At 37.9% G+C, this 16040-nt stretch overlaps 2 protein-coding genes, 1 long non-coding RNA gene and 1 pseudogene across 4 annotated transcripts in view; 2 read left to right on the top strand and 2 right to left on the bottom strand.

Annotated features, from left to right (window-relative positions):
• Positions 1 to 16040, bottom strand: part of LOC102528539 (olfactory receptor 2F2-like) — a 309986-nt pseudogene that overhangs the window by 74907 nt on the left and 219039 nt on the right.
• KEL (Kell metallo-endopeptidase (Kell blood group)) overlaps positions 1 to 16040 on the bottom strand; it is a 193693-nt gene that overhangs the window by 147115 nt on the left and 30538 nt on the right. The gene's annotated exons all lie outside the window — the stretch shown is intronic.
• On the top strand, positions 458 to 1471 carry TAS2R39 (taste 2 receptor member 39). Its single transcript, XM_015244212.3, has one exon. It carries the CDS (start codon positions 497 to 499, stop codon positions 1469 to 1471), a length of 975 nt encoding a protein of 324 aa, XP_015099698.2. The 5' UTR covers positions 458 to 496.
• On the top strand, positions 10272 to 14937 carry LOC140697289 (uncharacterized). 2 transcript variants are annotated; one of them, XR_012074177.1, is made up of 4 exons: positions 10272 to 10398; positions 11796 to 11869; positions 12813 to 12970; positions 13511 to 14937. It is a non-coding gene; the product is annotated as an uncharacterized lncRNA (long non-coding RNA). The 2 variants fall into 2 exon arrangements; XR_012074176.1 differs by lacking the exon at positions 12813 to 12970.

Raw genomic sequence — 16040 nt, 5'->3', positions numbered from 1 at the left:
AAACCTAATTACCTCCCCCAACAAGGTAAGTAATAAATAATTTTTTAAAAAAATAACACGTTTGAACAGTGCATAGCACGTAAGAACTATATATATTTGAAGCTATTATTTTCAATCATTTCCCTGAGGTCACAAGTGAAACTCAGTTGAATGGTGACTTTGTGGACAGATGCCTGACTTAACTGGAGCTATTTAAGAACACCACTCTCAATATCCAGGTAGTGATTTATAAAGGAGCAGCGACTCAGGTTCCTCCCTGGATCCCATGATTGAACCAACACACCAACACGTGCAAAACGACACGGGAGAGGACTGGGAAACAAATCCTTCCATCATTTGCATCTCCAGATTTAGAACTAAGAATTCTCAAATAAACAAATGGAGCAGATTTGGAAATGAGGCATCAGCTGCTTCCTCTGGTGACATGAGTAGTGGAGCACATCAAACGCGAGGGAGACATTTTCCTCAGGACGTCGAAGAGGAGTGACGGCTCAGGATGACCGAAACCTGCAATCTCACAGAAAATGAATTTTCACCATTTCTCCTCATTTTAACTTGTATAATTATAGGAAGTGAATGCACCATTGGTATCATTACAAATGGGTTCATTGTGGCTATAAATACAGCTGAATGGATGCAGACAAAAGCAGTTTCCACAAGCGGCAAGATCCTGCTTTTCCTGAGTGTGTCCAGAATAGCTCTACAAAGCTTCATAATCCTAGAAATTATCTTCAGTTCAACACTCCCATATTTTTATAATGAAGAAATTGTATATGACACATTCAAAGGAAGTTTCATGTTCTTAAATTACTGTGGCCTCTGGTTTGCTGCCTGGCTCAGTGTCTTCTACTTCGTGAAGATTGCTGATTTCTCCTACCCCCTTTTCCTCAAGCTGAAGTGGAGAATTTCTGGATGGATGCCCTGGCTTCTGTGGCTATCCGTGTTTATTTCCTTGGGCACCTGTGTGTTCTTCTTCAAAAACGTCTACACTGTGCACTGTAACAATTACGTTCCTGTCCCCTCCTCCAACTCCACTAAGAAAAAAGTCTCCACTGAGACCAATGTGACCAACTTGGCTGTTCTCTTTCAAATAGGGATCTTCATTCCTCTGATCATGTTCATCCTTACAGCCACCCTGCTGATCGTCTCTCTCAGGAGACACACCCGACACATGTCCAGCAATGCCACAGGTTACAGGGACCCCAGCATGGAGGCTCACCTGGGGGCCATCAAAGCCACCAGCTACTTTCTCATCCTCTACATTTTCAACTCAGTCGCTCTGTTTCTCTATATGTCCAACATCTTTGATATCAGCAGTTTCTGGAGTATCTTGTGCAAAGCCATCATGGCCGCCTACCCTGCTGGCCACTCCATTCTCCTGATTCGGGACAACCCTGGGCTGAGAAGAGCCTGGAAGCGGCTCCAGGCTCGAGTTCATCCGTACAGGGTAGACTCCATGACCCACATGTGAAGAGCGCCACCGCGCCTCTCCCAGCCCACGCTGCCTCTCCCTCACCTGGACCTCTCTCCTCCTGCGCCCTTTCTTCCCCAGACTTGATCTGACCCTTCCACTTGATGTGTGTTTTGTTTGGAGGTTTGGTTTGTTTTTTTTGTATTGGAGGTTGTTTCTCCCTTTTGCTTCATGGGCGCAATCTTAGTGATGCCTGACATAATTTTTCACCTGAGTCTTCTATTTCTGTCTCCCCTGGCTCTATCTAAAGCAGTGAGTCTAGTCACTGGCTATTCATTAGAATCTCCAGGACAGATTTTTTTTTTAAATACCAATGTCCAGGCCTCACCATAAATCAATTAAGTCAGGATTTCTGGAGTTGGAACTCAGACAATTCGTTAAGCTCTCAAGGTGATTCTGGCATCTAGCCAGAATCGATTTAGCCACCAAAATAAAGGAAGGCTTTGCAGTTTGAACTGCTGGCAACTCCTCTTTCCGCATCCACATGCTTTTTAAACAGATTCAGATGATTAAGGAAGGCTTCTGAGTAACAGCTGGAAGTCTTTTATCTCCATGCTCCAAAAGACATAATCTGAATCATTTGGAAATATTAATCAAAATTAACAGTACATAAAACACCCTTCAACCTAAAAATTACTATCTAAGAATCTTTCCCATAGATAAGATATGGTCATTCATATTCATGTGAAAAAATATGCACAGGAAGGTCTGCACTGCAGGACCCTTCATTAGTGAGGGGACTCAGATATCTGAAATGGAAACCTATTTAAACATTTTTAAAGTGAAACAGATGCATGTGTCCTGAAATGAAAAGATTTCCAATATACTGTTAAGTACAAAATGCAAGCAGATATTTTATAATTCTATTTATAGAATTAATGGAATATAAATGCTTCTTGTGTATATGTATGCACATATAAAGTTTCTGGAAGGATGTACCAAAAATGATTTAACATAAGACTTCTGAATAGTGGCACTGGGTATCTGGAGATAAATGAAACATTTACACTTAATGTTATACCTTTCTGCATTGTTTGAACAATTTAGATCATGTATGCATTCATTTAAAATTTTTTAAAGATTTCTATTGATTTTTTATTTATTAGAAAGAGAATTAGGTAAGGACTGTGTATCTTATAGTTGACTGAACCTCTGTTTGTTTTTATTAATAATTCAAACCTCCAAAATCATGAATTAAACATCTCCACTGCTATCACTACCTTCTATTTTCCATTTTATTAGCTCAAGGGCTGCCATGGAAAATCACCAGCTTTTAATCCACAGACGTGTCTGTATTATTTGTCTCTCTATCAAACCCCACCTCTTTACTTTCCTTCGTGTCAGTTTAGATTACTGGTTTCTCACACCCAGATCCTTAAAAATATTTTCAGCATATGCAGATGAAGTGAGATGTATCTCATATGCAGACGCCTGAGGTTTGCTTTGAGATAATTCAGCAGCGGGCAAAGGAGTAGAGAGGTTTAGATGATTGTATGTTAGTGATTTCTTTCAAACAAGGTCTCGGGTACGTGGTGGTTCTTTATACTAGTCTATTTCAGGGTATGTTTGAAATATTTTATTTAAATGAATTATAGAGCACTTTAATTTCCTGGCCCCTGTTTCCGTCATGAATGCTCACCCCCATCGTGGACAATAATCCCACATCTAGATGAACCTGACTATTTAACACCCTACGTATATTTCTAAGCAGCCCGATTCTGCTTGAGGTATCTCGTAACTGGATGAAGTTATGTTCCTACAGATTGATGCTCTTCAACCTCAAATGAGTAACACCATTGGGCATTTCTATCCTGTATTTCCCTAAAGAAGTCATTCATTCACTACCCACAATGACTACCTCATATCTTTTCCTCCAGTCTGTCATCTCTCTGCCTCATTTTCAACTGATGAGGATGCCCTCACATTTTCTGAAAGAAGGAAGTCATCAGGAGGTCATTCCTTCACTTTCCCATTAGCAAATCTATAATTTTTTCCTATGTTCCTAATGTTTCAATAGAAAGAATGTCACTCTACGAACACAGATACAGAGATCAAGTCGGTGGTTGCAAGAGATGGGAGGTGAGGGGGGTGAGGGGTGGGGGAAATGAGTGGACTGGTTTTCTTTTTTTTAGTTTAAATAAAAACAATTTTACAAGTTTAAACAAATAAATCTAGGCAAAATATTACGAGCAGACCATAATCATTAATTTGTATGTGGTACTCAAAAATTCTAAGAGCTATTTTACAATGTCCAGTTTCAAAATATACATGTTGTTGAACACACGTGTACAGTCCTGATCAATATATAATGAAAAATTAGCAGTGGAATTTCACAGTTATAGAATATGTATATCTTCAGCTTTACAGATGCTCCCAAACTATTTCCCAATAAAATTCACTAAATTTTCAAGCAATGGATTCCACAGTGAAATACTACATAATAACGGAACAAATTCAGATAAATCACAAAAACACGAAATCTGATAAACATAGACATAAGAGAGGACGGATTTAATAGTATCATTTTTAATAATACAAGCATTACCAAAATTACTCTTTGCAATTATAAGACAGTACAATGTAGGGTGACTATTGTCTAGAAAGGCACAAAGGGGGACCTGGATCTTAAGGACATTGTGCTAAGTGGTATAGACCCTAAGGCAGAGAAGGACAAGTACTGTATGATATTACTTATATGTGGAATCTAAAAAAGTCAACCTTGACTACATAACGCCATTTGCAGCAACATGGATGTCCCTGGAGAATGTCATTCTAAGCGAAGGAAGCCAGAAAGAGAAAGAAAAATACCATATGAGATCACTCATATGTGGAATCTAAAAAAAAAAAGAAGAAAAAAAGAACATAAATACAAAACAGAAACAGACTCATAGACACAGAATACAAACTTGTGGTTGCCAGGGGGGCCAGGGGTGGGAAGGGACAGACTGGGATTTCAAAATTTGTAGATACTGACAGACATGCAGAACAGATAAACAGGATTATACTGTACAGCACAGGGAAATATATACAAGATCTTGTGGTAGCTCACAGTGAAAAAAAGTGTGACAATGAATATACATATCTTCATGTATAACTGAAAAATTGTGCTCTGCACTGGAATTTGACACAACATTGTAAAATGACTATAACTCAATAAAAAATGTTAAAAAAAGAAGTCAAACTTGTAAAAACGGAGAGTAAAATGGTGGTTACTAGGGATGGGGAGTAGAAGGATTGAAGAGATTTTGTTTAGGATACAACTTACAAAGAGTAGTAAATAAGTCCTAGAGATCTAATGCATAGTTGAGTATACAGACAGTAATATTGTATTATAATCAACAAACTTGCTAAGAGACTAGAAGTGAATGAGTCCAACCACTAAAAAGAAAGGATCATTATGGAATGTGATAGAGGAACTAATTCACTACAGTGGCAGCCATAGTGTAATTTATAAATGTATCAGACTAACATGTTGCAGACCTTAAATTTTAATGTTACATGTCAAGTATACTTCAATTTAAAAAACAAGAAAGAAAAAATGGTTTAAAAAATTATGGTGATATATACTTTTACTTCACAATTTTATTTGAGAGGATTTATCTTACAGATATACTTGACATAAAAAATATTTGTTGCAATATTATTTAATAGAAAAAAATAATAAAATCAAAATGTCCATCAACAGACATCCAGACAAAGGAGGAAGAACAGAAGGTAAGGAGGAGAAGAGGAAAGAAAGAAAGAAAGAAAGAAAGAAAGAAAGAAAGAAAGAAAGAAAGAAAGAAAGAAAGAAAGAAAGAGAAAAGAACACAAACGTGCTTATATATGGCTATGGAACAGCTTCCAAATGTATCATTAGGACAAAAAAAAAAAACCCCAAGTTTAAAAAACAGTACCTTTACTATGCTATTTTTTGTATTTAAGTGTGTTTTTTAAAAATACTTGAACATGTAGGTACTTTTCTCTCTGTAAGAATTTATTAAGAAACTAATAACATTGTTTTCTTCCAAAGAAGTCAACTGTGTGGCTGGGAGACAGGAGTAGAAGGGACACTTTTTGCTGTATGTATTTTTGTATCTTCTGAATTCCCAGTGGTATAAGCATATAATCTATTCAAGAAATGCATAAAAATAAAACTGGAGCTATTTTGTGGTATGTGTTACTAAACATTCAGAACGTAGTCATGTTTACTATATAAAGCACACCATGCTTACTATAAAATGCTTACTGTGATGTCCACTGCCACTCCTGAGTCGGCGTATCTTTGATATGTTTTCAGCCACAAGTGACACAAAGATTTTTCTCCTGGGTAATCAAGCCCTAGCATACGTGCAGCAACGTGGGTGGACTTAGAGATTATAATCCTAAGTGAAGTCAGTCAGACAGAGAAAGACAAATATCATACGATGTCATTTATATGTGGAATCTAAAAAAATGACACAAATGAACTTATTTACAAAACAGAAACAGATTCACAGACATAGAAACAAACTTATGGTCACTCAAGGAGAAAAGGGAGGGAGAGGTAAATTAGGAGTCTGGGGTTAGCAGATACTAACTAGCATACATTAAACAGATGAACAAGGTCCTACTGTTCAGCACAAGGAACTATATTCAATATCTTATAATAACCTATAATGAAATAGAGTACGTGTATGTATAACTGAATCACTATGCTGTACACCAGAAACTAACACAACATTGTAAATCAACTATACTTCAAAAAAAAAAAGAAGAAGAGAAGAATTAGCATATGATATGTGACAGCCACTCTCAGAAGGCCAGAAGTACTCTCAATGTGTGTCATCTTGAATTATGGAGGACATATGTCTCTGGTCCGATAAATTTTGAAATGTGCTGTGTTAAACAGTAAACAGGTTTCTCACGACAGTTCTCCTCAGAGCCTTTAATTTGCCAAGATGCACTGTGAACCTCTATTTGGGGGTTTTAGGATAAGTTCCTATATTGTGTGTTTTGAATGGCATTGTTTATTACTAGATGTACAAATCAATTTTGTTACTGAACATCCCCTCCTTTTGGGCTTTCTGATCTCTTATCCTTCCTGCCTGATGCTTACATTTCTAAAATGGTTTAAGTGTGTTCGCTTGTTTTTGTTTCCTTCCTTGTCCTCAACTTGAGGTGAAATTTTTTCAGACTAAAGAATGCTCACTGAGGTTTCTATCACCTTAAAGTCTTTGTCTGGTTCATAAGTGTTTGCTCATAAACCTAAAATGTAGAACATTTCTCTAATTGAGTCCTTTATTTTTTATATATAAAAGAAAACGTTTCTAATTCACCTTCACTATTGGTATGACAAGCCCTAGAAAGCTGCCTAATTTCTACTATATTATTGATAAAGTAACATCTCCCATATCATGAGCTGGCTTTTTAACAGAAAGAATTTATTCTACATAGCACTAGAGCAAGGGTAACCTACAGTCAAGTTGAAAAGGCCAAACAGATGTGCATGTAAAAAACTAGAGCCTAAACATCAACTGAAAACAAACTTCTATAGAATCAGTAATTAAGAGAGTGTTCAAAGAAGAAAATTGGGTTGAACCTTTTAAAAATTGAATCACTTAACCACAAAGGTAGCAGCAATCATGACAAAATTACAAACGTGGAAACTGCAAGAAATGTTAAGAATCTTTGTTTATCCTTGATAAATAACTAACATTTCCAAATTTTTATTTCCTCCTCTATAAAATGAGAGGGATAACACTGACCTCACAGGAGAGTCCAGAACAATTATTAAGATAATGTGCAGATGGCAAATGACTAATACAAGATGGCCATTTTGTGATTTTTCAAAAAGCCACAGCGGGGGTATAGCAGCTAATATTGGATCACCAATCTCCAGACCTTAATCTGTGATAAATTCACCACATAAAACTAATTCCACCTACTCTTCTTACCTGGAAAGAATTACATTAAATTCCTCCTAAAATAGGGGAACTACTTCCTTTTCTCGTCAAGAAAAAGCAGAGGCTTTCCCTAAGGGTCTCATTCTCTGAACTTGAATGTCCATGGACTTGTAAGAGAGGATAGATAAAGGCAAAGAGCAAAATGCAAGAAAGACCTTAAAACTGTCACGCCAGGAAAGAGATGCTACAGGCCACTTGAATCGATTCAGAGCAGGTGTGGACTTTAGCCTGAGTCATCGCTCATAACCTGAAGTGAAAAGGGCCACTCTCTGGAAAGAAAAAAAGGGTAAGCTACTCTCCCCCATTTCATAACCAGTCTGTAGGACACTCTTTAGCATGGCCACCTCTCGTGGAGTCCTCATTGGGCCAAACACACAGCTGCACTGGCCACAATTCTTCACATGATCCATCCTTAAAAGCTACCAACAAGTAGTAAGCCTTTTTGTTGACACCGTGAAAGCCGTCCAGGACGGAACATGAGTGTTCCAGGTGTAAAACACACCATCATTATTCCTCATTTCACCCCTCCTGAGGACTCCGTTGTTTAAAAAAAAAAAAGTATTTGTTATTCAAAATGATGGCATGCTTCCACATACTGCAAATGGATTTTGAATAACATACTGGATACTGAGAAAAATGGTAGGCGGATTCTGTCAACGCCTTTTCCCACATCACACATTCTCAGGGGCTGCAGACATTAAGTCAACGAATATCAAAACATAGTTATTGGCAGGTGGAAATAGGGCATCAAAGCTATCACCTGAGAGAAAAACATGTATGGAAACAAATTCCTCACCAAGCAGCTTCCCAAAGCAAGTAATAGATAATCGGGGAAGCACGTGTCACATGTCACAATTGTTTGTCACTGTTTCCTGGTAATGTTGTGAGGTTTTATTTTCTTGTGAGATAGCCTGACTGTTAGAAGCTATTAAACGCCTCATAACTCAAATTCTCAGGCATGGCTTTTTTAAAAATGAGGTTGCCAATACTTATAAAAACGTAATAAAGTTATTTATAAATCGCCAAAAAAACTACAGAAGTGAAATTAAAATTGTTTCAAGGGTTTTTTTAATTATTATTTTTATGAAAGTACTACTGGCTTTTGGTCAAAAAAAAATATATATCAAATGCTGAAATGGTGTTTTGTGAAAAGCATCAGTCTCCTTCCTGCCTCACCTAAATTTCCACTCCCCAGAAGCTATGTTTATATTGATTTCTGACTTCAGTTTCTGTGATGGTTACTCTCATTAAGTCCAAATATACACATGCACATACACATACACATACACATATACACACTGTTTAGCCATCTGTAAACAATATTCATTGACTCATCACTGTAAAATATGAGCACTCAGATGTCACTTACATTGCCCTCAGTTTTCCTCCATCTTCCTTCCCAGTTTTGAGAGTTAAATGACTACTTTTAGCTCTCATTCTCATTGCCTTTAAATTATTGAATGATCATTTTGTTTCAACTTCTTGTTGTACTATTTTTTATAGTCAATGCCTATCAACTGCACATTATACAAAAAGAGTATGTTAGCTCCTCCCGTCTTTCCATTGGCTTCTCTCATTTTCCACTTTTTAACTTCTGAAAGCAGTACGTTCCTTTTACGTTGTTATATGCTCTTTGTAACTATAACTCAGTCTTCTCTACATTATCTATGAATTTATTTTGAATGTGGAAAACCAATCACCAGGAGTCTTCATATTGTTACTACAAGGGTTATTAGACTTAGGACCAAAAAAAGCTTTCCATTAAATTCAATGACACAATCAATAGACCTAGATAAAAGGAGACTGTGCCCAGCAAGAAAATTAAATGCATTCTATTGTCTTCCACTCCAGCATTTATTCAACAGCACGCAAGAGTTTAGTTCAGGTTTGTGATGATTCTGCTCAATTATTCTTCCTTTGTTTAGACCACACATACATCCCGCAAAAAGATAAGTATATACTTAACTGTTTCCTCAAAGGAATTCAAGTTTTTGACCACACTACTATCAGTTAGATGTAATCCACATTTTTTTTTTTTGAGAAGCAGCTTTCTCAAAGCCCTTTATTATCCTTTTATTCCATTCTTTACATTGTGATCATTGGAAATTCCTTCACTGAATGTCTGTTATATCCATCAACTCTTTCCTAGATCTCATATCTTACTTTTTAATTGAAGTACATTTGACACATAACATTGTGTGAGTTTAAGACGTATAACATGTTAATGTGATACATTTACATACTGTAATATGACTGCCATTGTAGCACTAATTAGCACCTCTTATCATGTTATATAATGATCCTTTTTCAGTGGCTGGAATCATTAAGTTCTAGTCTCTTTGCAAGTTTAATGATTATGATACAATACTGCTGTCTGTAGTCACCATACTGTGCATTAGCTTTCTAGGGCTTATTTACTACTTGTGTTGCAGAAAAATGTGTTACAGCTCAGCATTATAGCTGGGTACTACAGCCTGTTGTCACAGCTCAGTTGTGACAGCAACCCGGATCCAGGCGAGAGACCACTGAGAGAGTTGGAGAACTCAGGTTTATTACACCAGGAGGCCCAGAAGAGATAACACTCCAAGCTCTGGACTCCACCTGTAGCTTTACACCGGCTTTTATAGGCGGCCAGTTTACACTCTGCAACATCATATGTAAATCAGGTATAAGGAAAGTTGACTAATTAAGAACAAGCTTTGTAGAAATGGACCAGTCAGGAGTGAGCTCCATGCAAATGAAGTACTACAAATGGACAAATCAGAAGTTAGGGAAGTGGACCAATCAGAAATGAGAAAAATAACCAATCAGGAGTGAAGGAAATAACCAATCAGAAGTGAGCTCAGGGAACCAATAGAATTTTAGGGGTAAGTAAGCCGTTTCAGAGGCAAAAAAGTGAGATAGAGGCTCTCGGCCAGGGAACCGAATGGTGCTGGCAGGAGAGTAGTGGCCCTACTTCGTGGTCCTGCTGGTCTTTTTATGGGGCTTCCCGCCTCACTTGTTGTAAGTTTGTACCCTTAAACAACATCTGTTCAATCTCCCCACCCCTCAGTTCCATGGTAGCCACTATTTCACTGTTTTTACCCTTTCTTTTATTATTTCCTCCCTTAATTACTAGAACACATCCTCAAGTAACTTACTCAGAAAGGTTACCATAAGAAAGTAAATTTTCTCAGTCCTTGAATGTTTGGAAATGTTTTTATTTTGTCCTCACTGAATTGGTAGTTTGGTTAATTCTAGGTCTAAAATCATTTCCCTTGAATACTTAGAAGAAATTTCATTATCTTTGAGCATAATTGGAAATCAGGATAGAACCTGTGTCTTTGTTCTTTGAAGGTTTTTGTATTTTCTTTCTCTGGAAGATTTCAGGATCTTCTTTTCATCCTTGGTGACTCCCCAGTTTTGCACTACAACTGGGTATAACAGATATGACTACAGTGACCATATAATGCCTATCATTTTTTAATTCTTTTTTTGAAGTGTAGTTGATTTACAATGTTAGTTTCATGTGTACAGCAAAGCAACTCAGCTACACATATACATACTTTTTTATATTTTTTTCAGATTCTTTTCCATTACAGCTTACTACAAGAAATTGAATATAGTTCAGTCTAATATTTTCAATGTAACAAAGTCTGGAAGCTGGAGAAAATGCTCCAGGAAATGATTAAAAACTGGGGATCTGTCTAGCTTTTTATCCAATCCACCCTTATCATGTTATTGAACCTCTTATTCGTAGCCACAAGGATAGCTGCTACACACCAAGATATAATGTCTTCATTACAGGCAGCTGGGTATATGGACTCCCCTGCCAGGAAATCTGTAGAAGAAATTATTTTTAATTGTACATGCTTTTACTTTAAACAAAATCAAAGTACTTATGAGAAACAAGGGAGAATAATCACGGCTTAGGCAATTACTAACAAATGTTCCATTATTTAAGACCAATTCAGGGTTTAGCAATCAAAAGACCACGTCTTTCATCAGCCCTAAGAAATTTTCTTCCATTTAAAAAAAAAATATCCCTCTCCATTTTCTCTGATCTTGCTCCCTGAAATTCCATTCAGCCAGATTCTAGACCTCCTGGATTAAATATCCATGTCTCTTATCCCTTCTGTTCTCATTTTTATCTTCAATTTTTGCCTTGCATTCAAAGAAATGACCTTGACTTCATCTTATTTTTACTGAAGTCATATATTAACTGAATGTAATTTAAATCATGTTTTTAATTTCTAAAAGCTTCTCATTTATTTTTAATAGCATCCTTTTCTTATTTTATGGAATATAATATCTTCTCTGCCTTCTCTGAGGATAGACGTTTGAATTTTTTAAGTGTCTTTTGATCTTTATTTCTTCAGGGGTCATTTATTCTGAATGTTTAGCTTGGCGTTCTCTTTCAGGCTGTGGATTTTGCTGTTTCTGAGAGTCCCTGATTACTAATTCATGAAGGAAGATGAAAGGCTGTTTTGCATAAGTAAGTATTGCTCCCCAGTAAGACAGTCTCTTGAATAGAAAGGCTGGTCTAGAGCTAGACTTTGTAACCAAGTCATCTGGTCAGTCAGGATGGGCTTCTGACAACTGGTTTTTCTTTTAGTTGTGAGGATAAGGAATCTGATATTAGCATGGAAATCTAAAATGTCATAATTAGAAATCTAAAATGTCATAATTAGAAGGAATTTATTTAACGTGCAAACACCCAAACTAGAAGTCCTAGTTCTTCCTGGGAAATGTACTTAATTTCTATAGAAAAGAACTGTATACATGGGGGCTGTCAATGGTTCTGACTGCAGTGGTGGGAAGATGGTTGGAAGGGGTCACTGACACAGCTATCTGGCAGACAAAATTTTAACAAGGTCCCTGGTTTTGCACCATGCCTCACTCCCACTATCCAAAGCTAGGAATTCTACATCCAGGGCCCTAGACCTAGCAAGCTGATTGGCCACCACATTTCCCGAGGTCTACCATGTGCATATTCTGGGCACCATCTCTACTCCACTTCATCCACAATATGCTTTCATTGATGGTCCACATCCAAGAAACAAGATGAAATCTCTAGTCTGCTGTTGGCCATCCCCACTCCTCTCTCTTCATTATTATTTTTCCCCAATGGAATCTCAGAAGAAAGAGGAAGCAAATGCATTTGTTTGGTCTAACATTAAATTAGAAATGTCATACACTTTTTTTATTATACAAGTACCTCCAAGCAAATTTCAGAAGTTTAATCTTTGGTGCCCACAACGTTTTATCATGAACTATCTTGTATTGCCCAAATCTTAATTTGGGATCATAAAGATGCCCCAAAACGGGTTTCCTACATGACATTTCTAAGGAAAATTTTGAACTGGAACACTAATTCCATTGACAACAGGTTTACTTTGATTTAGTTTAATGCCAGTGCTTTTCTCACCTGTTAACAGACCTGCTAATTCCATTATGTGACCCCCTGGGGAAACTGTATCAGTTGATGAAACAGGGGCAGCTCCCAGTTCCCTTTCCTTAGCGGTTTCAAAGAAAATTTCCAGGAAGCTTAAATTCGTGAAAGCTGATTGTTGGACTGGAGATGAGAGGCTTTACAGTAAGTTAAGTGATTAGTTAAGTGGTACTCTACTTAAAGAAAAACATCTATATGGGACCTCTTAGAGCAAACTCTACACAGCTATGTGCATGTCCCTCAGCATTATCTCAGGAATTTTTTTCATTAGAACATAAGAACAAACAGAAAAGATAAAAACAGAATTTAAGCCATGCCAGCCAACTCTAACTTGCCTGCCACATATATAAGAAGGCATATAAGAGGGCAGTTTAAGGGAGAAGGAAGGAGACATACTGGATGTTGGTGTCACAGTAAGAGGAAAGGGGTTGCAGGTAATCACTCTGCAGATGCTGAAGACATGCTGGTGACAGACATGTATTTGGCCTGGAGACCACCTTCTACCTTTATCTAGCAGCCAGGCTCAGCGCAGGAGAGAGTATCTTGAGTGGGATGAGTGTAACATGAAATGGATGAGTTTTGCCAGAATTATGTTTTCACCCACTAGGTGGATGGGGGGGGAGCGGGCTACTTGAATATTAAACTAATCCTTTTTTCTTTCTTTCTTTTTTTTTTTTTTTTGAGTTTGGAACAGAAAAAGGTTTACTGCAGGGCCAAGCAAGGACAACGGGCAGCTGGTGCTCAAAAAATCCAAACTCCTAAACTAATTATTTTTAAAATGTTAAGATGCTTTTGCACACATTCAATTTGCAAGTTTTAAAATTCATCCCTACTTTATGTGGGAGCTCATCTGGGATTTTAAAATATCCGCACGGTGCTTACATCTGCACATAAACCAATTCTAAATGCCGAACTAGAATCTGAAGTAAAATCATCGCCAAGTAGGGCCCAGGACCAGTGAGAGACAAGGGACAAAAGATTGAGAAGTGGTGAGAATAGATGACATGGACCCTCAGAAGGCACTGTTGATATCAGAAATGGGGGTGAATTATAATGAGACTGACTTTGAAAGAGAACCGCAGATGCTCGAAAAGCCCAAGGTAGGTCCATGATGCATTCTGCTTCCCCTGCGTGCTTTCCCTGAGCAAACTCCTGCATTCTCATTATTCAAGCCCCTCAAAAAGCCAATGGCTTCTCAATGTGCATCTGTCCCAAATCTCACTCTTGAACCCCAAGCCCTCTCCAGCCCCACAGTCCTTTCTCCTTATCTTCTTTTTGGACCCAGATTTTTGCTAAACTAATAACTCTTTTTCTAACAATCCTCTGCCTTGCAAATGAAAGCTCTTTCAGTTTTAAGAACTATTATGGACTGGCATTTATAGCCGAGATCAAAAATAACCCGCAGCAGACTGCCTGTAAGATAAGGTTTTCTGAGAACCTGCCGGCCTTGGGAATGCAAATCAGAAAATGATCCAATTGCCACAGACACTTCCTAGAGAAAACTGCCATTTGCATCTGCAAACCAGATCCCAGGATGGCTGCAAATAAATCAGTGGCTCGTTCAAACCACAACCCAGGCACAGACTGAAAGCATAAGTGGAGATGGGCTTGGGACGAGGAGTGAAAAGGACACAGCTCTGGAAATCAGGATGATGGGCCCATGTCACTGTCAAAACAGAAGGGTGGGCAGTGCATTCCCCCGTGTCTAACTCTAACCTGGCTCTGAGCTTTATTGACAGAGTTCCTTCACTTTGATGGGTGTCATTTTCAACTGCTAACCCTCCCACCCCCACACCCCCAGAGATACCTTCCTACACTTTCATTAACTAAATCCTTTTTAACAATGTCATCATTGCCAAGGACACATTTTCAGACCTGGAACAAATAGAAGTGATTTTACCGAAAACATGTCACTCACTTTACTGTGATAGTAATAGCCCACCATGAGCACAAAGTAGAAACAAAGTCCAGTTTTATCTTGCTTAAAACAGATTTTCCTGAATTCACTTCCATCCACATACCTGAATATAACAATTCCCTTCCCATTTCACCTTCTGTATGGCTCTCTAAACATCATGTCATAAAATACCAATTAAAAAATTTAAAACCCGTTTTCTTTAAGAGTCTACTCTTCCAAATTCCAACCTGGTTTCCCTAATAGGCTGTGACCTCTGTTCTGCGGCTTCGACTCGATGTCTACACTAAACCTTCCCTGCTAAGCAACGCCACAAAGTTTGTCTGTATGAGTCCAGAACAGGCTGGGCTTATGCTGCGAAACACCTGCTCCTATTGTCCTGGTTTCCAGGGAAAACGCCGAAGTATTTAGGGGTGAAGGGGCATCATGTCAGCAGCTTCCTCTCACACAGTTCAGAAAAAAAAAAAAAGTAATATGTATACAGTCAGCCTTCTATAGCCATGGGTTCCACAGTCTCAAATTCAACTAAAACCGGAGATCAAAAATATTAAAATTTCCAGAACGTTCCAAAAAGCAAAACTTGAATCTGCCAGTGCCTGGCAACTATTTACACAGCATTTACATTGAATTTACAACTATTTACATAGCATTTCCATTTCATGAGGTATTGTAAGTAATCTAGGGATGATTTAAAATACAGGGGAGGACGTGGAAGGTTATATGCAAACATGACATCATTTCATATAAGGGACTTGAGCATTCTCAGATTTTGGCATGGGGGGACAGTGATTGGAACCAATCCCCCACAGATGCCAAGGGACAACTGTATACATCTTTAGAGAAACAGAACAGTATCAAGCCATGCAGCAAGGGTAACACTTCTTCATCTGCACAAAGGGTATGCAGAAATCCTTTCTGCTCGTCTTGCAACTCATCTAGAAATATGAAAGTAAATCAAAATAACAGTTAAAAGAAAGAAAAGTCACCTTAGGAGCAAGGTGAGCTTTAACAGAAATAACAGCTCTGGAAAAAATGCTCTATAAAGTGCTGGGTAAATGTTTTTAAACTGAAAATTCTACTATTTAAGAGATCCAATTAAATTCATTTTCCCTAAAAAAAAAAAAACTGAAGTTTCAACGGCTTAAGAAAACACAAGTTTATTTCTTGTTCCTTCAAAGCCCTCCGCAGGCCCAAGTATCCAAGGGCGGCTGTTCTCCAGCTCAGGGATTCAGGGCGCTTGGAGCTAATGTTCCACCATCTCAAACGAGGCCCTGAAGTCACCTTGGCAGGAGAAGAGAG

Source organism: Vicugna pacos, chromosome 7 (assembly GCF_048564905.1).
Source record: "Vicugna pacos chromosome 7, VicPac4, whole genome shotgun sequence".
Taxonomy (NCBI): domain Eukaryota; kingdom Metazoa; phylum Chordata; class Mammalia; order Artiodactyla; family Camelidae; genus Vicugna; species Vicugna pacos.
This window is presented reverse-complemented; position numbering and strand designations above follow the sequence as displayed.